The 26,655-nt window shown below is 38.0% G+C and overlaps 1 protein-coding gene across 1 annotated transcript in view; it reads right to left on the bottom strand.

The window, feature by feature from the left end:
* LOC131693261 (PDZ and LIM domain protein 3) overlaps positions 1-10,603 on the bottom strand; it is a 115,533-nt gene extending 104,930 nt beyond the window's left edge. Inside the window, exon 1 of the mRNA XM_058980955.1 lies at positions 10,306-10,603. Within this exon, the coding sequence (XP_058836938.1) occupies positions 10,306-10,413 (108 nt within the window). The 5' untranslated portion in view covers positions 10,414-10,603. The remainder of the gene's footprint in view (positions 1-10,305) is intronic.
* Positions 10,604-26,655: the final 16,052 nt, after the last annotated feature.

Below are 26,655 nucleotides of genomic sequence, written 5' to 3'. Positions count from 1 at the left end.
GGTATGCGGTGAGGGGTTGCCACTTTAAAATTAAAACTAGTTTAAAAATTTCTTAACAAGTTGAAAAATTTCGGCAGGACCTGGACCTCCCGGATCTTTCTCCATGATCTGCCGCTGGTTTCAAGCGATGTTTCAGTTTCACATAGTATCTCAAGATCGTGGCTGTCGATCCATTGAATGTATGTGCAAATCGTACTGAACATGTAATATTCATTTCCACCATTGCATTGAACATAACCAGCCATGGAATCGTAGTCTGGACAAATGAGACAAGCACAATTGCACCACTAGGTGGATTAAAACAGGTTTTTTTTGGGAATGCGTCGAGTTGAAACGAAAACGTAATATGATTAATAACGAGGATAACACTTTCCGAATGTAGAGACAAATTTATGAAAAATGACGATTTCCATTCGACTCTAGCAGTTCCTGATCGATTTTGATGAGTATTTATTTTTGTTATATGACCAATTATATGTATAGGTCAAATGTTCAAAAACAGTAATTTAAGGTCAAGATAGCATCATTTTGAAACCGCCAATTTCGGAGGTTTAGTATCTTCGATGAGTTTTACAAACGTTAAACAGCGCATCATTTGATAAAATAATGTTGACGGTATATCGTCCAAGAAGTATTTATGGTGAATTTTCTCAGGTTAATATTCATGACTACAATAAAGTCTCAAAAATTTCGCTAAAGACACGAACTCTGTCACTATTTTCTGAAAAAATAATTCTGCATAATTTTAAAACTTCAAAAATTACGGTTTCGGAATTATGCCGTTTGGACAGTATGATCGATTTTCACCAAACCGAATTTCTGGCAAGCAAGTAGAAACATAGTCGTTCTACACTCGTTCACAAGAAACTTCTTCGAATGCTGAATATCTATTATAATACATTGAAACCAAGATTTTATCAGCCAAATATGAACATATGTTTGATGGGCTCTAGCAGACGAACAAGACTGAATTCGATTAAATCCTTTCTTGAGCATGTTTTCCTTATCATGAAGATGGAAATATGCAAAAATAAAAAGTTCATCATAATCAGAAATAGTTATCAGACTACATCAAGGGACGGGAAGAATATTTTAAAAGCTTCAGTTTATTATAAAGAAAAAAAAATTGCCCGATTTAGTCAATGTCCCCATTTTGTCAGTCTAAAATACGCCATGAGATGGGTCTTTATTGTATGTATTATTCACTGTGTTTCACATTAATAGATACATTTCATTTTTGGGGATTTTTTTATTGCATCGAACTACAACAATTTTTAGGTAGTTTTCAAAGGGTTATTTTATAGACTTCTTCCAAAATTTGGCGAGCCTATTCAAATTCGTATACCAATTAATTGGTATACTTAAGGGTTTATATGTTGCAGATAGAGAAAATACTGAAATTTTCAGCTTTTTTCGTACACAATATTACGAAAGCAATTTTTCCTAATAAGTTTGTGAAAATTATAAACTATTTGAATTTTTTTAATAGTTTTATTTTTTATTTAACCGCGATTTTTTAATAAATAGTGACCATCGCTTCACAACGTAGTCTATTTTTCATGGCTTGCGGTGAGCACGATCTCTCGAATTGCTGAACTGAAAATTATGGAATAGAAATTAATTTTTAGTATTCTTTACAGATTAAACTCGTCGCGCAGAACAGCTCTGAATTAGACCCGCTGGTGCCCTAAGACGATTTCGCTAGATTTTCAGAGCACTGTGCACCCAGTGCATTAACGCAAGTGACGGAAGGTTATCGAAAAGTTTCGTGAAAATGAAAATTCCAGTAATGATGATGATTTTCCCAAACGGTTCGTTTTCGAGAGGTTTTTATTTGTTCGTTGACATTAGGATTAGCGATAATAATTCAAATCAAGGATACTACTGGGAAGTCACCTTTAGAAAAAGTCGATGTCAAAGTAAAATTTGGAACTATGCACGCATGCACTTCAGAGATAGCGTGATATCAGAAGCTGCGATTTCATTTCAACGCTTTTTTGTGAAAAGGGCGATACTTACAAATGTAAACATATGGCTTTTTTCATACATGCGAATGAGGGCTTTGAAACGCAACAAATTAACCTAAAAAATTTGATTCTACGATATTGCTTTCTTAAACTACAGCAAAAAAATACAACGGGCGAAACTGTATTTTTGTTTGTTTATTTAAAGTTTCGCCCTCCACGCTCCATGCAAACAAACAGGGCGATACTTTTTTTGCTAGCAGTTTAGAGGCGAAACTGTTATTTTCGTATTTTTTTAGGATTATCAAGCTGATACCAGCTGTAAATAGTAACAATGATCGCTATTGAAAAAAAAAAAAATACGGACGAAATCGGAGGTGTAGAACGGTAGTTATTGTAAAAAAAACCGTAAGGGCGATACTTCAATGCTGATAGGTGAGACCGAAAAAGTAAACAATCGCCAAAGGGGCGATACTATCATTTTGTCAATTTCAATAGCAAAAACAACTTTTAATTTAATAATTTCAAATACTTTATGAAGTTTTGGGTTTCGATCACTGAATCATGTAATCTAGGATGTAAAAACACAATAGTTCTTAAATATGAAATAAAACCAAGTCTGTAAATATTCACTGTTTATTTTCTTTGAATGATATCACTGCTAGTATCGCCCTTTTCAAGAAAAAGCGTTGATTTCTTAGTTCTCAGTCGCGTTGGAAATTTGAGTAAAGAATAAACTTCAAATCGATTAAAAAAAATCGATTTTTTTGGCTCAGTACAATATATAACCCCTTTAGGAAAATTCAGTTTTCCCACCACAATTTAGATATTTTATTAACAGAGCATTAACAATAATTCGTTGGTATGTCTATTTTATGGGCCATTTTTTCGCTTTCCCATTGATTTGGTTTGAGATTACTAGCACTGATGTTGTCCTATGCTGATTTGAGCGATTCTCTGAGTCCTGCCACTATCCCATGTAGTATGTGTTATCAAAAACATCGCGAAGCATCAAGTTCTAAATGTTCTCAAACGATATAATATCCGAAGAGAGTGATAAGAGTTATAAGAAATGTCTCATCACACTGTTAGGTGGATTAAAAACGTTTTTATTAGTAAACTTTAAACAAAAAGAAGTAGATTTTTGAAATTCATTTACATATTTAGTAAATGGTACCATAATTCAATTCAAATTGTAAGTATCATATGTCAATTATGTTATATATAAAGTATTTTTTTTTAATATTAATTTTTTTCATTGAAGCCATTTCCAATAATTTTCAGCACAGATCGAAACACGATGGAATATTACGCCAAGAATTCAAAAGCTAATACAATTTCCGGCATTTGCGCTAAATCGCTGGGGTACCAAGGTTTGAAACTTCAGCGAAATCGTCTTTAATCACCAGCGATTGCTCGTTTGTGAAGCCATTAACGAGATTTCCGGAGGATCAACGGAAGACAGACAGAAATTTCTCTTCGTTACCTACGCCGTATTGTAAATTTTCTCCTGCATTTCGTTATTCCAACCCAACGTACACAGGGGATTGAGTCATTTGCACATTGCACCCCTTTGATTGTGCGATCTAATATCATTATTCTATAAGCGTTTCACTGGAAATACAGAACGCTTACCTCGAACTAACGTGTAAGTTAAGGTTCTGTAGTTTGTCTATATTTAGGCGTTTTCCTAAGCTGAATTCAATTATAATGACTGTGTGTTGAGCTCGATCTTTTTGAGAAGTTATTTGAATAGTGTCTATTCAATATTAACCTTAAATATCGCGCTTTTCGGATTTGAGTAACTAGAAGGATGCCTATCAAACCAGCAATAATTTGGACCATTCAAAACTTTCTCCGATGCTCCTCCGATGGATATCTGCCTGCGTTAAGCCAAACCAAACTGAGCGCCATAAATGTTGTCTGTTTTTCCAGGCCATTTTTTTCGATAGCTTGCTATTAAGGGGTTACACCGTTGTAGAATTGAAAAAAAAATCGATTTTTTATTTATTAGTACAAAATGTGCGTTAGGATGTTAAAAATGATGGTATTCTAGAGTGAATCAATTATAAACTTAGAATGGAAAACTAGGATTAGGCAAGCTCATATATTTAGTTTTTTTCAAGATGTGTGAACAGTACTACTACTGTAGTAATATATTGTGAAAAGTTAGCGTAAGGAGTAAAGGGTGAATTTAAAGAGGGCGGTCGGTAAAGAAGAGATGTGGATCAGATAGCAGGGTGAAATATACCGTGGATTGGCGCGGAAAATGAAACGGAAATAGGGAGAGTGAGAGAGATAGTGAGCGGGAGTTGGAGTTGGCTAGGAGGCTACGAGGAGAGAAAGATATGAGATAGTTGGACTTCGACGGTACAGAGTGCAAGACGTCTTAGTGGTGCCATCACTACGGCCCTCGCTAAATAAGTTTGGCTAAAATAAACGCTATTGACTGGAAAGCTACCGCTACGTCCATTTCCAAATTGGGTCACCGTGTGTCTTAAAAAGATGGGTGGGTAATGTCTAGGACATAACCGGAGTGTCGTGACTACTCGTTTGACTTGTAATTCAAATCGAATGATACTCTATGAAATATGCGGGAATGCTTCAAGTTATTTATAATAATTATGGTGGTTCTGAAAAGAACCTTTATTGTTGGCGTCTGCGTTGATAGGGGATGCGCTGGATTCTAAGTTCGTTGAGACATTCATTCATGAAATGAACAAATTTCATATTTTCTTGCTTTGAAATATCAATGTTAAAGTCTCTTGAAACAACCATCGGAATCTTTTTCCTAGCGTACAGAAATGAACACGCTTAGCGAAAAACTAGGGGCGAATAATGTCCGGGAAATAGCCGCGATGATCATATTCATAAAATTCTGCTTGTATCTCTTTCAAATGGCTAAATTTTACGCATTAAGTTCGATTCACCGGGCTCAGCGAAATTTTCCTGGGGATCCCGTTCGTTAGTATATTCAGTAAAACAATTTTATTACCGAGTTCTCCGCATTGAATACAGGTCAATAATTTCATATAATGATTTCAACAAGCAGACAATGTACATTTTACAATAATTCTCCTTAACCCTGCAAAACCACGGGGTTGGTAGCAGAGGGTTTAGTTGCTTGGAAGAGATGACAGTTAATATATGATAACTAAAAATATAAAATTGTTCTATAAATTGCAAAGTTATTGCCGCGTTGACCTGAGAATTTGTCATTTCATTCAATTTATGCTTTGCAAGATTTAAAATAACTTCGAAGTGTGGTCACGACACCCCTGTTATGTCATATACATTACCAACCAATCTTTTTCCATTTTTCATTCGTCCTAATAAGGACGGTTTATAGATAACAATGTTGATACAAGACGAGAATCTTTTGAAACAATTCAAACCTTTGCCGACGATTGTTTTTACTGCGTACACACATATGATTATTCCCCTTTCGCAGCTCACACCGAATGAGCACGCTTTGCATCAAGGCGTTCCTATTTATTAACTTTTCGATGCAGATGAAAGGCCCTCCTTTTCTGCGATAAATGAAAATATTTTCATCATTCGTTTTGGTGTAGCTTTCGCTTAGTGGTAGAGTTGCCACATTCACTGATTTTCTTGGAAAGATTTGTAAAAACCTGTTGTTAAGGTTCAAAATGTACGTAACGCTTTCGCTAATATGCACTACTATCGCTTTCTCGCTCGTTCTCGTGCCGTGCATGAGCCTTTCCTTTCCGTCCGGTTTCTAATGGCATAACCAAAACGAATATGCCGGCTTTCCCCCACCAACTACTCTAGTCAAGCAACCCAATACTAATAATCATAGGAACAAACATGTAGTGGACCTATATTTAAAACTTTTCATCATTTTATTGTTCGGTTGGTGCACCATATTGACGGCTCTGTGTGGGATGGGCTGAAAATTTTCACTTTTCCGAGTCATTTTCGAAAGATTTTTCAAAACATTATTTTTCCGTTGGTAATGAATGTCCTACATATTCCAAAATTTAATACAACATTGGTACAAATATTTTCGACAAAATGCCGAAGAAATTGATTAAATCCATTCAGTACAACAAAAGATATAAGCGTTCAAAATCTTACATCGTTTTTCTTCCGAGATTTTGAAAAGGGGCCCCTAAATTGAAAGGTAAGTCGTTAGTCACGACAAAAGATAACTGCCCCTCGTGAAGGACCCCGTCGTATGGCACGATTGCCCCCTACTTCTACAACGCTCTGGGACCCGGAACTAAGGCCTTAAGCACCCACTCTGGGACTTCCATACCAGGAGTAGGAGCTTGGGCAAGCCCTCATCTCTGTCATCTTATAGTTTGAGTAATTCGACCAAAGGGTGGATCAAAGGTTTGCTTGCCAGGAGCTGCCGCTTCCTACAGCGGGTCGGCTGCCTTCTCGCCCGGTGGACCCTCAGCGGTCTTACGCCGCTCTGGAGCCTTGGTTTCGGTTATGTGGCAAAGCCGCAATACATTGGCTGGCGTTGATGGAATTTATACATTCCTTGTCTTTGTTTTTTCCTTTTTCAAGGGTTTTTTTTATGAACATCTGGATTTGTCGTTAGCATCTGCCGATAGGCTTTGAGCCAGACATCAACACGCCCTCTCCGTAGCTTCTACCCACTGCCAAAGTCTGGCGGCGACTGAGTTAGGTAATGTGGCAAACAGTGATAATTATCTCAAGCCTTGAGCGCAGTCCACTGGACCTAAAATAGATAATGAGAGAGATTTGGCCCAATCGATGAGAGGGAGAGGTTACGGTCTGCTTATGGGAGACATTGAGGGTCGATAGGTTAATTGGGAGGAATAGAAGGCTGCGGCGGTGATCATGATACTGTTGGGAATATGTGATGACATCATCAGAGTTCCTCGATGTTGAAACTTCTTGATCGAGGTCATTTTTGATTTAACATTCCAAAATTTGAAGACCCCTCCTCTAGGTTGAGAGGTTTGACGGTATTGCAAACAATCATTCAGCATATTGCGTACATCAGTGCTAAAGAACCTCTGACAGACAATTGCTATAAGATGGTTATTATATTACGCCTCGATAGTGGCGCATCGAGGAGACCGAGAGGGCCTATGGGCCTTTTTATATTTTGTGTTTTTTCATACTCTGCGCCAGCATTAGTAGTCAACCATTAGCATGTGCGCACTGGCGTTGCAGCCTAGCGGGTTAACGTGGATGGTCTTTTGCTGTGGGCCGTGTTTGCTGACATTGGTCCACAGTTTAATGGTATTGTTGGTGGATAGAACTCACAGTGGGGGTCATTGTGTACCCATTTATCGGTCTACTATTTTAATAAAATTAATAGAGTAAATGTGTAACTAAAAATCGTTTAGTGGTCGTTTTGTAATGATTGTAGTTTTTAATACAAGTGTACAATTGTTATGTGCTAGTCGTATGTCTATCTGTGTTTGTGTTCGTCTGAGTATTTGTGACAGCTGGGTCAGCTGGGAATGGATGCAGAACTGGCGTATATGATAGAATAGTGGCTAATCCTTCCGGTGTTCAATTTGTGCATTCGATTGTATTCATTTGGAAAGATCGGATTGGATAAATTAAAGAACAATTAATTTACCGACGCACGTGAATCATCCAATCTCGGTCAGCATAGCATGATGAAATTCTAACTTAATGGTCAATGAACATCCTTTACTGGCATTTAGACGAATTAAAGTAGTTTGATTACTACTTCATTAGTCTGTTTTTGTTGTACTTCTATTAGTTTGCTTTTCCACTGCTCATGTATACCAAAAATAGTATCTGTCAAATTATACACTTTTAATGAATCTCTTTGTATCTTTTTTTATTTATTCGGTATGTTATGATTAGTTTAATTACTATATCCTAAATTAAATTTATACTAACACTATACTAACACAATTTACTGAAAATTTTCTCATATACGTACAAACGCTCGTGACTTTCGCGATAACACAAACCTGGTCACTAACGCGAACATGCTATTGCAATCATCTACACATACCTACGTCCGCGGTCTCGCCAATATTGAAACATCCCGGTAATTAAGTGAACGTTGTACCTATGAACTTACAAAAGCGGTCTCAAGCATCAACCCACCGCTCGCGCAATCGTGACTCGGTCTCGTCCGGAAGTCTATGCCCTCGGTCACAGCAGCCTAGACTCAGGCAGAACGTTAACCTAGTTGGGCCAATCTATAATAAATGTCGCTCATATCCACTAGACAACACATGACACCAATACCGGGAACTCTGGTGATATGGGGTGTCTCACTTTCTTTTAGCATACAGCACGTTAATATACAAACGCTTAAGACCTTCGCGGATCATCCACACATACACGGTCTCTCAAACATGAAAACACCCCGGTGGTAAACTAATGAAAGCAGGTACTATTGTCGTCTGGTGTCTAATTTATATCATTACTCTTGTACTTTGGTGGGTGACAGAGCTAATGAAGACAGTCGGTTTCTAGTCCCTTGACCAGTTATCAGAGGTATGACGGGAGCGAACCCGCCGTTCGAATTAAACTAATTATTCATTTATTTATTTTTTTGACATTAGTGCCAATACCTTATTTAAGACTTTGTTGGTATCGAGCAGGGAAATTCAATAGATCAAATGTGTTAGGTGCTAGCTACGCTTGTGTGTGATCTCGCTTTGCAGGCAGCGTACGATCACTGCCGCTAGTGCGATAATTATATGTTCTTTCTGGGACGTCATAATATCCCAGGGTTAGCATAAGGGTTAGAGCATTGGGCCGGAATCTCGAAGGTTGCGGGTTCGAATCTCGCCTCTAGGGGAAATTTCTTTCCACAAAATTGCTTTTGCTTCACCTACCATTTCGATCGGTTTTCCCCGCTGAAGACCACCAAAAAAGGCTTAAATAAGGTATTGGCACCTGCGTCAAGAAATAAATAAATGAATTATTAGTGTTTTTTTCATACTTTGCGCCAACCCCAACTAACGATACACAATTAAATAAATATTCTAATAGAAGCCTATTAGTGTTAGTGTAGTAATAATTGCAGTAGTTAGTACTAGTGTACAATTGTTATGTGCTAGTCGTATGTCTATCTGTGTATGCGTTCGTCTGAGTATTTGTGACAGCTGGGTGATACAATTGTGGGTAAATTATTGCCTCGCGCACATTTTTTTCTTTCATGGGATTCGTTGGTAATTTTTTCAGGTTTTCAATTCAATTCGATTTATTCGGGAAGATCAGATTGGATAAATTAAGGTGCGGTTAATGGTCAGCACAGTATGACAAAATCCTGCAATTGTCGTTAATGCTAAACAAATACCATTATCTGCCATTTAGACGAGTCCAAGTAGTACCAAGAATGAAACTCAAAAAAGAATGACGCAGCCAACCAAAAACACCAGCAGCGACGGTAGCCTGGACGAAGACAACATCTCTTGAGAAAGCGTACTAAACGACGTTAGAGTAATTATCGTTGTGCGCACTGGTCATGTGCCTGGTTATATCGAAAAGACAATCCAAATTATAGTGAAATTAAATTGAAAGAAGACTCCATTGTGACAATGGTTTGATACTAGGTGCGATGTACTACTACATAGCAATATGGATATGGCTTCGATCAACACATTTCTCCATCTTGTTGAATTCAAAAATTCCATAGTCAAGTGCAACAGGAAATCACTATCCCAGCCCAGCGACGGAATAATGAAAATTTATCTTATAATTAGTACGCAGACTTTATCTCACAGAAGCTCATCGACTCATTGCGTTGCTTCCAAACTTGATTGGAAGGTTTTATAAATAGGATCATTCTCCGGCGATCATCTGTTTCAAGATTGTTGTTTTACCCATTGCAATATGTGCTACCGCTCTTTCCAATGTTAGGAAGGTCTATTTTTCCTTTTCCATTAGTGAAACTAGTTGGAATTTCGCCAAAGTTAAATAGTTTTGTTTATTGTTAGATTACGTAAAATATTGCACGGATGAACGCTAGCGAGTGACGTTTTAAGCGTAAATATAGAAAAACTGTTTCGTCATCTAAGGCGCTCAATACATCTACTGGATTGAGCTTTGAAGTGTCTCACTAATTTGCTAGTTTATGTGAATTTCGAAATAAAGTTAAAGTCTCCTCCAGACGATCTAGCGGTGACTGGCTTAACACTGGCAGCTGCTGCTCCGCGTCATAAGCTTGAAGATGATTTCTCACTTCCACTGTCTCCCACTGTCTTTTACGAGCTGTCAAATAAGCGTCTAGCCAACCACCAGGACGCCACCTGTTCGGATTAAATCATGCACAAATGGATCTCACCTAGTTTTTTCGTTGCCATTTTGAAACACAACAAATACGTCTGCACCCACCAAGACTCACCTGCTCGTTGAACGACACACGCTTCTGTCTAAACGGTAGATCGAACGTTTTGGCTCTGGGGATTCTCCAAAACGCCGGCCGTTCGTAGTGACGCTGCTCGTATTCCATTATTCACTCCGCCTTTTCACCGAATGACCACCGAATTTCACTCAACAGGTAACAAACTAACACCAAACCGCACCTAAAATCCAAATGTTTTTATTGAACTTGAACTTCGACTCGTCGTTGGAGTGAAAGATGACTTCGTTACGAAATCTGCCTCCGTTCACTTGATCCACCGCTTTCGAAATGTACAATGACACTATCCCTATATGTTTAATGCTCTCCCAGCGTTTACTTGCAAGGCGCACAAATTTTCCCTCCACCATTAGCTCTCTGCGCGGGAGTCGGTCTGGTCGTGAAAATTCAGGCGCGTTTTTCGCGGTTGTAAAAAAATATTGTTTAAAATAAATCCGAGTCCGGTTAACGACGGCCGACGGCTACACAAAAAGGTCGAAACGGAACGAGATTCTACGGCTAGCTGGCTATCCGCGCCGCGTCTGCTCTGAACTCTGAAAATTTGATTTCGTTTGTAACCGTCATTCATTGCATTCCGCAACCGCCACTATCCCCGTTTTATTACTGCCAGGGTGGACAGATGATATGCGACTATTCTTCGACCTTCCTTGCTACAGTCAGTGGCCCGTGTGATATGACCACCCTCACTGTCCGAGGGTGGTCATATCCCGCGACACAAACGCACATACATAACCATGTGGAAATCTCGCACAAGTGGGATTCAAAAAAATCTCAATGAAATTTTGTGTATACTCTGGCAAACGCGCGTTCACGATTGTATTGTCCGTTGTGTCGGTTTTTAGAATGCGGAGTCTTGCGAGATTTGACGAACATATTGGCCTTTCATTTCAAGAGGAAATGATGGGGCAAACGACGCCAGCTGCACCGTAGTTTCGTATGGGTACTAAAACCGGTTAAAATGGGCAGTAAAGCCGCTCATCAACTAATGGGTGAGCTGATGCCAGTCGCTCGCACGTTTACCGTGTGTTACCCACAGATGAAAAGTGTTCTGCACCAACGAGTAGCCGATTTTTCTTGATCTTCATATTAGAATGAATCATCATTTTAGTTGCATTAAAAGGGCACGGCTAGGACGACACATGGGGACAAATAAATAACTCACTTCCAACTACAATCGATTCGGTTAATTTGTAACCTGAATAGTGGTCACAATGGTAAAATTTGCTCTAAATGGAAAAAAATATTAAAAATGAAATAAATCTGAATGATTCAACGAGCTCTTAAAATATATTATCGGCTCTGAGCACTGGGAATTTTCGTTAACTTAGCATTCCCATTGATCGGTTGGTTTTCCCTGGCGGGAATGCTTATATATATTCCCATCAAGCATTTGAACACACTTTCGTAATCTGACATTGAAAAATGAATATCTGCGTTGGTGTTTGTTGTCCGCATCACTTCCGATCAGTTTACACTCATATTTTCTCATAATGTTGATGTGGAGCATTTATTCGTACTGTTGCTAGTTAATATACGATGGAAATGAATTTAGAACAATGATAATCCGGAATTAGGTTTAATTCGAAAGAAAGTGAAAATCTGAAATAAATTTTGGGTTTAGAAATCTTTTTTTAAATTTTGAATGAAGATTTCAAACCTACGGGTCATTCGCCTCTTTTACGGACTAGAAAAACCTCATTAGAAAAATCTTTGGCCTTATGTGCAGGGTTGGGAATCGAACCCAGGTATGCTGCGTATAAAGCAATCGATTTACCAATTACGCTATGGCCGTATCTGTGTTTCGTTTTCTTCTGATTAGAAGTTAAAAGACCAACTGACTGGGTCTTGAGCCAGATACTAAATCCAAATATGACGCACAACTTGAGTCAACGGTCAAAACAACTTGCCAGTGAAATATTTATTTGGCAGTAATATTTGTAAAAAAACTGAATGATTGAGATTTAATTATGTTTAGACAATTGTTTGAAAACTATTTTACAATTAAATCTGTTGCGAAATAAGCATGCAGTGATTGGTAATAAAATTTAACTAAATTAGTTATGGAATTAATACAATAATTTAGTGAGAGGACCAAACTAGTGCCGGAATCACGCCAGCTCCAAAAAACCGAAAACACTATTTGTGTTTCTGAGCAAACCTCTACTCCTGTGTGATGTCCCGCAAGAAAAGGAGCACTGATTAAGCTGATGAGAATTAATGAAATCGAAACATGGTTTGGCTTAGCAAACCAATCCAATAAAATTTAATTTATATATCTTCTAGTCGTTCATAGTTCTGCCCTTTACAATCGTTCAGAATTCAGTCAACCAGTCTTAGTTGTGGGGTAGTGGAGGTATTTATTTTGCTGCTTGCACAGGAATATTGGATTAATAATGACGACAATTTTTCATAAGATACTCCCATTTCTTTAACAAGAAAAATAGATCTTTGAAATGACATTTATTGCAACATACCTTCTGACACCAAGCCGATAGCATGAACCGTTCAAAAGATACAAGAAAACAATAATCAACTATATTACATTATAGTCTCTAATGGTAGCTTACTAGATCTAGCCATAGCGTAACTGGATCATTATAGGACTTAACGTACGGTGAAATTCATTTTTGTTGAGGCACTCCATTTTGCATACTTCCAAACCCATATTCGGAACACAAAGTTGTTCCTTACGGTAGGAACAGATTCCTTGCCAAATCATAAGTTTTTTCTTTGAAAATAAATTTGAATCTATCCTACCACGAGCAGAAGCCTTGTAGAATGAATATTTATTGCGTTCAGCACGATACGCATCAGGTTCATTGTCAGTTTTCTAAGAAGAGCAATTCTGTCTGCAACCCATTCTCGGCTGGCTCTGCTATACAAATGGCGGTTCTCGAACAATACGTTTTATGAAAATAGTGCGCCCAGAATCGTCTTTTCTAAATGTTGCTCGTGAGTCAAAATTGTAACGATTTTTAACATTACTGAATCAATCTTGATAGAATTGCTCTGCAGTTCACAAGGCGATATAAATGTAGCTAGTTAAACGAGTGCCTTTTAGCGAAATCGCGTTTGTGAAACTGGTAGATGCAATATAAGAATATTTAACATATTGACGTGTTGCAAGGTTTATTTTCTAACTCATTGAGACCATATTGCCTGAACAATGAGATCAATATTGATTATTAGCTCTTTTTTTAGGGATTTTTGAAGTTCAGTATACCAAAATGTAAAACATATAACAAACATGGGTGGGTAATGTTTTGGGAATCATCGGTGTGGGGTGACTGCACCTAGGACTGGCAGCGGCACTTACACGATCTATACTATTATCAAAACTTGAAATTATTAAAAGTGTAATCCAATTTATAGACTATCCGATTTACTTTCTGGATTTACTGGGGTTGTGAACAGCAAACCGGTTGAAAATCTGTCCAGTATAAAGATTTGAGGAACATTAAATATTGGGACTCGATCATCGCAATATTACGAACGCAACTATATAGGGGCGACGAAAATCCAGAGTACCTCTTACCGCACCATTTGCACGTGTACCTACATGCTTCTCGTTCGACCAGCGAGCGACGAATGAGACAAAATTATATACATGACTTATATAACTTGTTTCTTAAGTGCTCCATATTGACGGCTCTATCTGAAATAAGCTGGGCAATTTCACTTGTCCACGTCACTTTCGGTAGATTTTCTCAAATTCAGTTTCTGCATTTTTTGTAGATTATTTTTCTAACTGATTAATAAGCGGTGGTTATCGTTTTTCGTCTGGTTCCCTTATCACCTATTTTTATAAAGTTACACAATACTATTTTTGAAAATGAAACACCTTGGTTATGCAACTATTTTTTTCCGATCTTATTTTAATGCATATAATTAAGCAGTCTTCATTTTATTTGATCCAGAATTGCCCATATTTTATCGTATTTAATTTCAAATGTTCTTTGATTTTATGGCATTGTAAGGGAATACGTATCCGCCGGTTGATGTCAATCGATCTTTGTGTGTTTGGTGTTTATTTGATCAACTAAACAACTAAGTCACTGAGCATTTAACCTTTACAGTACCAAGCTAAAATTTTTCTGAAAATTTTGTTTAAATTTTGCTCTCATTTCGTCAATTTTTGACCGAATTGGATGGAACCGGCTTTAAAAGATCTGGAATTTAGTCCAGTTTCTATATACCGAGTAGTGTTCAAATCCGTGGACCGTTTCCGGAACTAATCCGAATTCCCTTGGGGTATATCCGGCATCCCAGTGGGGTGACGGACGAGTTTTGAAGAAACATCCCATAAATGTAAGTAATTGTATTTTGAAATGTGCTACATATGACTATTTCCCATTGATCCTTCACAATGGACATGAATTGGAACAATCTTGGCCACCGAAGAACTGTTCCGGGAGAACCTAAGAAAATGTATATATTTTTCTATCATTCCAGCGATTTGGGTTCATAGCTTTATACGAAATGCGAAGTTCTTCCAATCATACGGTTCTACAGCTCCCTCAAGGCCATTCCGGCACCGGTTCCGTACGGATGGACATTTGACGCCATTTTGAAAACCAAGATGGCAGCTTCCGGTTACCACAAAATAGTGAAAACCACCATCAATATGGGTGTTATTTGAAAGAGAACGGCCAGCAAAAGCCGGAAATTGATAATTGACGCCATTTTGAAAAGCAAAATGGCAATTTCCGGTTACCACAAAACAGTGAAAAGCATCATCAATATGGGTGTCATTCGAAAGGGAGTGGTCAATAGAAGACAGAAATTGATTTTTGACGCCATTTTCAAAACCAAGATGGGGTTTCCGGTTATCACAGTGCAGTGCAAACCGCCACCAATAATGGCGTCGTTGTAAAGCGCTAGCGATTAGCAAAATCCGGAAATTGGTTTTTGACGCCAATTCGAAAACCAAAATGGCGGGTTCATGTTCCAAAGAAACAGTGAAAACCGTCATCATTATGGGTGTCATTTGAAAGGGGTGTGTCAGCAGGAGACGGAAATTGATGATTGACGCCATTTTGAAAACCAAGATGGCGGCTGCCAGTTTCCAAAAAGCAGTGAAAACTACCATCAATATAGGTGTTATTTGAAAGGGATTGGTGAGAAGAAGTACGAAATTGATTGTTTATGCAGTTTTGAAAACCAAGTTTGCGGTTTCCTGTTACTGCAAAACAGCGAAAACTATCATCAATATAGGTATCAGAAAGGGGTAGTCATAAAGTGATTTTTGACGCCATTTTCGAAAACCAATATGGTGGCTTCCGGTTACTACAAACAACAGTGAAAACCATACTAAGTATGGGTGTCATTTGAAAGGGGGTGGTCAGTAGATGTAGTGTTGGCGGTGGTACTACCACCTTTGTAGCAGGAACACTCTTCATAGCACTGAGCAATCTTAACACGACAAGCATGACATGTTCAAGCATTACTCTCTGACCATACTCAGCATGCTACTGTACGAAGGACAAAAAGGAATTGCGTGGTCGGAAAGTGACTTCGCTTACATGTACTACGGAAGCTTTTGCTTCCAATAACAAGACTATATAAGCCAATTACAATGCAAGCCATTGTTATAAAAAGTAGCCTAAATAGGTGGGGAGAAAATCCTGCGCAATGTTCACGAAATGTTAGCAATAAGAATCCGGCTACTCCACTCTTCCTGCCCAAATCGTTTCAATCAGGTGGCTTGAGAGGGACCATGTATTCTATGTAAGGGTCATTCCACGCGCAGTGATCAAGGCACGTGTAATCGACCTTCACGGATTTGAATCAAATTTGGAGGAATTGCTCATCTAGGGCCAATATATAAAAACCCAAATTTTTGTGTCTATTCAATCACCCCTCGGGCAATGGGAGCACCCCCCCCCCCGTTTTGGCAAATTGTCAAAACCCTTGATTTCCTTTTGAACATATTTTCGGTTCTATTTACTCTAGAACCAAACCGTAAGATGGGTTTTGAAGAAAATTGTTCAAGGAGTTTAGAAAATATATTAGTTATTGGCGGCAGTGCTGCCAACTATCCGATTTTTTCAGCCAAATAGCAAATCAGCGATATTTTGAAGCAAAAAAACGCTATTTCCCATATAAAATCGCAGGTGCACAACAATAAAAAAACTAACTTGAGTATTTTAAGTTCACACATAATTTATCGTGAAGTAGACGAGAAATTATGAAAAATTACGTTTTTGGTTGCTTTTTAGCAGATCAGGGTCAATTTTTATGACTGTTTGGAGATTTTCTCAATTTTGGCCAATAAAAATGGATTTTTATATGAGAAAATTCGAGTTCTTCCCTTCAAAACAGTACATCTCAGGATGCGCTCAAATTATATTGAGATTATAAGTGTTTTTTATGTAAAAATATCTACAGAACACGATGGTATTAGAATCTTCAAAATTAAAATATTTGTAATAAGAAAAAAAAAACTTTTAATATTTAACTGAAAAAATCGCATAGTTGGCATCACTGCCGCGAAAAGTTAAGCTCCTTGAGCAATTTTCTTCAAAAACCATTTTTCGAATGGATTCTATAGTAAATAGAACCGGTGGTATTTGTAGAAGACACCTAATTTCTATCTCTCTCCGTTGAAAAGTTAGTGTTGGCGCCATCTATGCGGTCACAGGTGGCACTAAAATTTTCTAACCAAGACATAACTCGTATTATGTATTGCAATTCTTCCGAACATACTATTCAGCTAAATCTAACCATTATTCTACAAAAATGTTTAGTTTGTTAGAACCTAGTACCGATACACTACCACGCACTGCTAGGCCCCATGCAAAACTGACTCAGACACCACTTCGCTAAAAGTTTAATAACTTCTTTTAACAAAGCCGAATTGACTAGCAGTCTTCGACAAAGTTGTGCACAATTAAATTATGTTTCTTATTTTCACTTACAGTGATAATTCGATGCATACTGTGCCACCTAGCGGTGAAAATGTGAGCAAGAGGGTTTTCTCCATGTAAATTGTCGAAAAATCCCATACAAACTTCAAGCACGTTGGTCCGGTAGCTAGACTTGTCCGATTTGCTTCAAATTTGGAGCAAGTACTCCTGGTGGGACTAGGAATCGACTCAGGGGTAGGCCGATAGCGGTCACGTCTTTACAATCGTCGAACGGTTTTGTGTAATCAGATAGGTGTACTAATTTTTGTTTTAAGTTTGCATATAAGAAACAAAGGGGTTGGATAGGCAACCGCTCTCCTCTTGCTGCAATAAGTGTGTTGGATATGCTACACATAGCTATGCGGCGGTACGGTTTTTTGGTGTTGGTGTTTGTTTTTTCGTTACGTGGAGAAGGCGGCCATCGAGGTTTTTAGATAGTGACGGACCACGGCATCAAACAGACGCCCCGAGTTTTTTTGTTTTTCCGGGACAGTTTCCAGCCACAATAACCAGTGCGGTGAAGTGCGCGTAACAATCCCGTTCGAAAAGTGCCGACCCGTGGTTCGGGTACTCAAGTGTTTTGGTGTCGGGTCGCCGGAAAAGGAAGCTAAGCGCCAAGGAGCAACTCGCTTCCCCGGCTAAGTATAAAGGACCCAGAAGACGCCTTTCCGCTCTCGCTGTGAAGGATCAGCCGAACGAGCCTAGCTCTCCTTCACAGCAAAGCTTCTAGGAGAGCGAAGCAGGGTGGCCAAAGGTGCTCCCTGGGAAGTACACTGCGGTGACTTCTGGGATCTCTCGCGGGGAGCGAGTAGATCCGGCGATAATTCGCCATCGTCGCTAGGGAGGTTCCAACAAAGGAGCCAAGCTCACCTCCCTAGCTAAAAGTCAAGGACCGCTGCCGGCGCAGCCAGCGACACCAGCAGGAGAACGCGGCCGTTGTGTTCCCGGCCGGTCGGAAGAAACCGCCAGCCTTCCCGCCATCGTCAGAAGCAGCTGATCAACTTCATCGACAGAGTGCAGCAAAGAGGAGATTTGGTGGAATAAAAGTAGGTAAATCTATTAGTTTATTTACCTTTTTTTGTTGTGAAACGAAAATCCGTAATTCTATAGAAACACCTAAGCCGCCCTGAAAAGAAGGGTACGCCGGGCAAACAAGAACCCGAGTGTGGAAAACCCTTACTTACAAAGTAAAGAAAAAAGTAGGCAACCGCGGCATCCCAGTCGCCGTCGTTCCCCCAGCACATTATTCGGCAGCGGCTCACGAGTCAAAACTTCTTGATATCATCCACTGCTTTAATTGAGGCCAGCAATCACTCCATAAACGATGAAGTCATCGAAGAAGCCCCACACACCTGCACGTATACCACACTATGATGCCGACACCGACACCAACTCCGAACGCGTGAATCAACAAATACATCTCCAATGCAACGCACGATCACGAGCCGCAGTATTGAACGAGGAAAAATACACATGTCCAAATCGAAAATTATTATTATAATAATATTGCCGATTGATAGCCCATGTGAACATCGGCAAGAATGAACTAATCTTGTTGAGATCTGCGTTCAACATATTGACAACAATATGATTTAATTCGGTTATTCTACGACTACGAAACGGGAGCAAGTTTTAAAAGTTTCGCTGAACTATATTGAAAATTAGTCTAAATCTGTACCTTTTGAGTCACGAAGAAACTTAGTTGTCTGTCACAACAGCACATACTTATTGTTGGCGTGAAAAATTGCTACTTGGGTGACCGTTCATTTCTAAATAAAACCCATACCGATGATGATTTTGACTATTTTGTGGTACCACCATCTTGCTTTCCAAAATGGCGTCAATCAATATCCGTATCTGCCGACCATCCACTCGCAAATGATTTCCATCTTGATGAGTCTTCACTGTTTTGTGGAAACCGGAAGCCGCCATCTTGGTTTTCAAAATGGCGTCAATCATCAATTCCCGTCTTCTACTGATCACCCCGTTTCAAATGCCACCCATACTGACAATGGTTTTCATTGTTTCCTTGGAACAGGAAGCCACCATCTTGGTTTTCAAAATGGCGTAAACAACCAATTTTCGTCTTTTGCTGACCACCCGCTTTACAATGACACCATTATTGACGGTGGTTTTCACTGCCTTGTGGAAACCGGAAGCAGCTATCTTTGCTTAGAAAATGGCGAAAAAATCAATTTCTGTCTTCTATTGACCCCCCCCCCCTTTTGAATGACACTCATATTGACAATACTTTTGACTGTTGTGGTAACCGGAAACCGCCATCTTGGTTTTGAAAATGGCGTCGATTATAAATTTCCTCCTTCAAATAACACCCATATTGATGGTTGTTTTCACTGTTTTGTGGTAAACGGAAGCTACCATCGTGGTTTTCAAGTAACCATCTCTTTTCTAATAACACCCATATTGATGACGGTTTTCACTGTTTCTTTGGAACAGGAACCCGCCATTTTGGTTTTCGAATTGGCGTCAAAAATCATTTTCCGGCTTTTGCTGATCGCTAGCGCTTTACAATGACGCCATTATTGGTGGCGGTTTGCACTGCACTGTGATAACCGGAAACCGCCATCTTGGTTTTGAAAATGGCGTCAAAAATCAATTTCTGTCTTCTATTGACCACTCCCTTTCGAATGACACCCATATTGATGATGCTTTTCACTGTTTTGTGGTAACCGAAAATCGCCATTTTGCTCAAAATGGCGTCAATTATCAATTTCCGACTTTTGCTGGCCGTTCTCTTTCAAATAACACTCATATTGATGGTGGTTTTTAACTATTTTGTGGTAACCGGAAGCTGCCATCTTGGTTTTCAAAATGGCGTCAAATGTCCATCCGTACGGAACCGGTGCCGGAATGGCCTTGAGGGAGCTGTAGAACCGTATGATTGGAAGAACTTCGCATTTCGTATAAAGCTATGAACCCAAATCGCTGGAATGATAGAAAAATATATACATTTTCTTAGGTTCTCCCGGAACAGTTCTCCAGTGGCCAAGATTGGTCCAATTCATGTCTATTGTGAAGAATCAATGGGAAATAGTCATATGTAGCACATTTCAAAATACAATTACTTAAATTTATGGGATGTTTCTTCAAAACTCGTCCGTCACCCCACTGGGATGCCGGATATACCCCAAGGGAATTCGGATTAGTTCCGGAACCGGTCCACGGATTTGAACACTACTCGGTATATAGAAACTGGACTAAATTCCAGATCTTTTAAAGCCGGTTCCATCCAATTCGGTCAAACATTGACGAAATGAGAGCAAAATTTAAACAAAATTTTAAGAAAAATTTTAGCTTGGTACTGTAAAGGTTAATGCGCGTGGGGAATACGCATGGTCTTGTCTGAGTGAATGTGAATTCAAAACCAGTTATAAATTTGCGGTAGTCATGTCAGCACGAAGAACAAAAAAATAGTTATATTCGTTGGTTTACTTTTAGTGCATTAAATCATCAATCACCCTGAATTCTTCTCATTGGATTGAGTACTTTCATATGCTTTGGAGAAGTACATGCACTATACTGCCCATGATCGTAATTTTGTTCTAGTAATTCGTCATACATAGTTAGTTGTTTCAGATATTTCGGTAAAGCTTATTTTATACCGTCTAAAACAACACACACGAATTAATATAATATAAAATTAATCGTCCGCGGAGAAAGAAATTAATACATAATAGTCATGTCATTTTTATAATAATAATAATAATATAATAATTTTATAAAAGTTTATACACGATAAATATTGCTTGTATTACGAAATCTCTAATAACATAGGTGTTCCGAAAAATGTTTCGAAACACTAAAAGTAATCGCTGTTCATTATATTCTATGGAATGTCGTGTTTCGCCGGAATCAAGAAACAACAAATAATGAAATCGTTCACCTGCCGATTGATTCAATTCAACATAAGCAAAACTACCGACTGTCGGTTGTCCGAATCTGAAGTTATTTATTTTACAAGCCGAGTATTTCAAAATTAATTCAACGAACAATAAATCTATCATAAATTTTCCTCGGCAGACGGCTGCCCAGAGCAATAAACATAACACTTCTGGGAATTGCATAGATCAAAGCACTTATCAAGTTGAATCCAGATTTGTGTAAATCTTTACCTCATCCTATTAACAAAAAGTCCTTCCCGTGGCAAACGTGGAGATGCAGAGCTGTACACAGCTTCCATAACAACGTTTCGATTATCTGTGAAATTTCACTTTTCTGCCAAACACGGAGTAGCAACTATGAATTGGACGGTAATCATGCTCTTGCTCAATATTTTTCTTACTGATTAATGTAAATATGGTGTAATTCCGGTCAGTAAAATGATTGTTACTACTGTTAAAAACCTTACACTCCCGTTTCATATGATAATTTAAAAACGCTTTTAATCCACCTAACAGTGTGATGAGACATTTCTTATAACTCTTATCACTCTCTTCGGATATTATATCGTTTGAGAACATTTAGAACTTGATGCTTCGCGATGTTATTGATAACACATATTACATGGGATAGTGGCAGGACTCAAAGAATCGCTCAAATCAGCATAGGACAACATCAGTGCTAGAAATCTCAAACCAAATCAATGGGAAAGCGAAAAAATGGCCCATAAAATATCTAAATATCTAAATTGTGGTGGGAAAACTAAATTTATATATTGTACAGAGCCAAAAAAATCGATTTTTTTTAATCGATTTGAAGTTTATACTTTACTCAAATTTCCAACGCGACTGAGAACTAAGAAAATTTAATGAAATCGCAGCTCCTGATATCACGCTATCTCTGAAGTGCATGCGTGCATAGTTCCAAATTTTACTTCGACATCGACTTTTTCTAAAGGTGACTTCCCAGTAGTATCCTTGATTTGAGTTATTATCGCTAATCCTAATGCCAAAGAACAAATAAAAACCTCTCGAAAACGAACCGTTTGGGAAAATCATCATCATTACTGAAATTTTCATTTTCGCGAAACTTTTCGATAACCTTCCGTCACTTGCGTTAATACACTGGGTGCACAGTGCTCTGAAAATCTAGCGAAATCGTCTTAGGGCACCAGCGGGTCTAATTCAGAGCTATCTGCGCGGCTAGTTAAATCTGTAAAGAATACTAAAAATTAATTTCTATTCCATAATTTTCAGTTCAGCAATTCGAGAGATCGTGCTCACCGCAAGCCATGAGAAATAGACTACGTTGTGAAGCGATGGTCACTATTTATTAAAAAATCACGGTTAAATAAAAAAATAAAACTATTTAAAAATTTCAAATAGTTTATAATTTTCCCAAACTTATTAAGAAAAATTGCTTTCGTAATATTGTGCAGGAAAAAAAAAATCAGTATTTTCTCTATCTGCAACATATAAACCCTTAAGTATACCAATTAATTGGTATACGAATTGGAATAGGTTCGCCAAATTTTGGAAGAAGTCTATAAAATGACCCCTTGAAAACTACCTAAAAATTGTTGTAGTTCGATGCAATAAAAAAATCCCCAAAAGTGAAATATACCTATTAATGTGAAACACAGTGAATAATACATGCAATAAAGACCCATTTTTATCAGTCTCATGGTGTATTTTAGGCTGACAAAATGGGTACATTGACTAAATCGGGCAATTTTTTTCTTTATAATAAACTGAAGCTGTTAAAATATTCTTCTCGTCCCTTGATGTAGTCTGATAACTATTTCTGATTATGATGAACTTTTTACTTTACATATTTCCATCTCCATGATAAGGAAAACGTGCTCAAGAAAGGATTTACTCGAATTCAGTCTTGTTCGTCTGCTAGAGCCCATCAAACAGATGTTCATATTTGGCTGATAAAATCGGGGTTTTAATGTATTATAATAGATATTCAGCATTCGAAGACGTTTCTTGTGAACGAGTGTAGAACGACTTTGTTTTTACTTACTGGAAGTCAGCGGTGTAGCCAGAAATTCGGTTTGGTGGGGGTTTGGTGAAAATCGATCTTACTGTCCAAACGGCATAATTCCGAAACCGTAATTTTTGAAGTTATAAAATTATGCAGAATTAATTTTTCAGAAAATAGTAACAGAGTTCGTGTCTTTAGCGAATTTGTTGAGACTTGTCATGAATATTAACCCGAGAAAATTCACCATAAATACTTCTTGGACGATATATCGTCAAAATTATTTTATCAAATGATGCGCTGTTTAACGTTTGTAAAACTCATTGAAGATACTAAACTTCCGAAATTGGCGGTTTCAAAATGATGCTATCTTGACCTTAAATTACTGTTTTTGAACATTTGACCTATACATATAATTGGTCATACAACAAAAATCAAATGCCCATCAAAATCGATCAGGACCTGCTAGAGTCGAATGGAAATCGTCATTTTTCATAAATTTCTCTCTACATTCGGAAAGTGTTATCCTCGTTATTAATCATATTACGTTTTCGTCTCAACTCGACGCATTCCCAAAATAAAAACCTGTTTTAATCCACTTAGTGGTGCAATTGTGCTTGTCTAATTTGTCCAGACTACGATTCCATGGCTGGTTATGTTCAATACAATGGTGGAAATGAATATTACATGTTCAGTACGATTTGCACATACATACAACGGATCGACAGCTACGATCTTGAGATACTATGTGATACTGAAACATCGCTTGAAACCAGCGGCGGATTATGGAGAAAGATCCGGGAGATCCGGGTCCTGCCGAAAATTTTCAACTTGTTAACAAATTTTAAACTAGTTTTAATTTTAAGTAGCAACCCCTCACTGCATATTCTCTCCGGGCCGGTATCATTGACGATTTTTAGAGTGATTGCATAACCTTGCTATATGAGAAAGGCAAAAATGTACCAAAGTCCAAAAAAGTCAATTTTTGTCATGCATTTTAATGTTTCATGCATTTTAAAGTCATTTGGCATCCAAAATACAAATTTGATTTTGAAAAATTTTCATTTCAGTTTATATGGGAATTTGCTGTGTGATTGCACTCTTCAACTCGTAACTCCGGAACCGGAAGTCCAATCAATAGAAAATTCAATAGCAGCCGATGGGAAGGTTGTACCTTTCATTTGAGACTAACTTTGTGCAAATCGGTCTAGCCATCTCTGAGAAACAGAGGTCAATTTTTTTTCCACATATACACATACACGCATACAGACATATACATACACACAGACATTTTCCGATCTCGACGAACTGAGTCGATTGGCATATGCCACTCGGCCCTCCGGGTCGGGATTAAATTGACGAATTTTAGAGTGAATGAGAAAGGCAAGAACATTTTTAGCAAATGTTGAAAGTTATGCAATGTTTTGGTGAGCAATTCTATGTTTCATAGACATTAAATCAATTTTAACTTCGCTTTCTATTAAATAAAGACCCTTATTACAGTACATCTCTACAAAAGCGCGCTCAATTTGAAAAGAAATCTGAGGATTATTATTGATTACAGAACTCTGGAATTTTCTATTGGAATGTTTTCAGGCAGGAATTTGATATTGATGCTATTAGACAACTGTGAAATCAAGACCAATAAATCAGTTATCAGTTACATATCAGGACCCCATTCCGACAATTTATCAAAAGTCCTCATGATGTTTACAACAACAGGTTATCAATCTACGGATCAGATAATTGTTATTGTATTATTGAATTAAATCAGTCTGCATCAATAAATTTTCAACTTCAATCCAATATTTTTTTTTTGGTGTGGTGGGGGAGGGGGGTTGTATGGTGTTAAACTCCAAAACCTTCTCTTGGCTATGCCGTTACTTGGGGTTATTTATTTCGCTTTTCTTTTTTCGATATGTTTCAGATCGATCCGATGGTTATATGTTAGAAAAATTGCAGTCAGAAGGTTCGCACAAATGAACATTTTTACACTGATAAGTTATCAAGTTCCTTCCAGACAACTTGGAAGTGTTCGGTGATTATTTCTAGCGGTTGTAGATAGAAAAATGAAATAAAAAATTCGTTTTATCGAAATAATGTTTGGCTTATTTCAATGGATTATTACTATATTGAACAATAAATAGCCAACAAAGAGTAAGCAACAAACAACAACCCATAACTTTTAAAGTATTCAAAATAGATATTTGAAGTCTTCAGTAAAGTTATTCGCAAAAGTAAGAGCTACAAATTTGCTGAAGGCATCATTTAGATATAATCACTTCCAAGAAAATTTGTGAAAATATCTCACTCATAGGGGGATTAATCAGCAACAGCACAATACCAAAAGAAAGGGCATATTACCTCCATTAAATTATCCGAAGATACAATTGACCTAAAATAAGCCGTTTTGGCGTTAATAATAGATTATATGTTTTTGGTCATATTTCTGGCAATGGGAAATGATAAAAATCTTTCGTCCGTATTTAATGTTTAATATCTCTTTTGATAATAGTCCGATTTCAACAATCTATAGCTTGTTCGAAAGGTATTCGTTAAAGCTGTCTAAAAACATATAAATTGTAATTCTGTCATGTCAGTTTCGGCAGATAATTGAAAAAAACTACAAAAAACGCCATTTTTACGCATTCAAACATTCATATCTTGGAAACTAAACATCAGAATCAAAAACAAATTAATAGCGTTCATACTGTTTTTTAGTTCTTTCATTTAAAATTGGTTTGGATAAGATCGGTTCAGCCATTGCGGAGAAACACGAATGAGAATTTGTCCGTTACATACACACACACACACAGACACACACACACACACAGACATTGTCCCAAATCGTCGAGCTGAGTCGATTGGTATATAAGACTCGGCCCTCCGGGCCTCGGAAAAAATCTTGAAAGTTTGAGCGAATTCTATACATTTCTTTTATAAGAAATGTAAAAGGGGTACCTGTTTTGAAAAGTTAGTCGTAGTCACGATAAAAATACTCTGTAATCATGTCTAAAGCAAGGATAATTAATGCAAATCGTAGGTTCCTGTTAGGAAGCGATTCACGCCGCCACGCTGCCATTTCGCAATTTTGCAACCGTGCGGTTGGCAGGATTGGTCTACGCCAAGGGCGCCGAACTTAGAATGGCGCTGAAATCTTCGAAACCTAACAACTTTGAACTTTACGATAGAAGAAAATTTCATATCATGACCTACTATGTTTAAACCGCAGTTGTTAGCTGCATCATTCACTTAAAAAGCCCAGCTGCTCAATCATTTTCCATTCGTTTTCAATTTTATAGCTCCTGTCAATATCTTTCTACTGACTAGATTTTTGAAGCAAGCTACCCTTAACATACTTCACAATGTTCATGTATGCTTGAAAATGCCAAACATGTCAACATTTAACTGGTCACTGTTGAGCAGATTATGGCTTTGGCTGGTGAATGAAAAAGTATTAATTTGAAATGAAAGCGTTCGGTTTGGTTTTGAAAATCCCACAAACTCAAAATTGAACGATTGAGAGAGGTTCTGGAATTTG

The sequence above is a fragment of the Topomyia yanbarensis genome, chromosome 3 (genome assembly GCF_030247195.1).
Source record: "Topomyia yanbarensis strain Yona2022 chromosome 3, ASM3024719v1, whole genome shotgun sequence".
In the NCBI taxonomy this organism is placed as follows: Eukaryota; Metazoa; Arthropoda; class Insecta; order Diptera; family Culicidae; genus Topomyia; species Topomyia yanbarensis.
The sequence above is the reverse complement of the archived record's forward strand: the minus strand, read 5'-3'. Positions and strand labels throughout refer to the sequence as shown.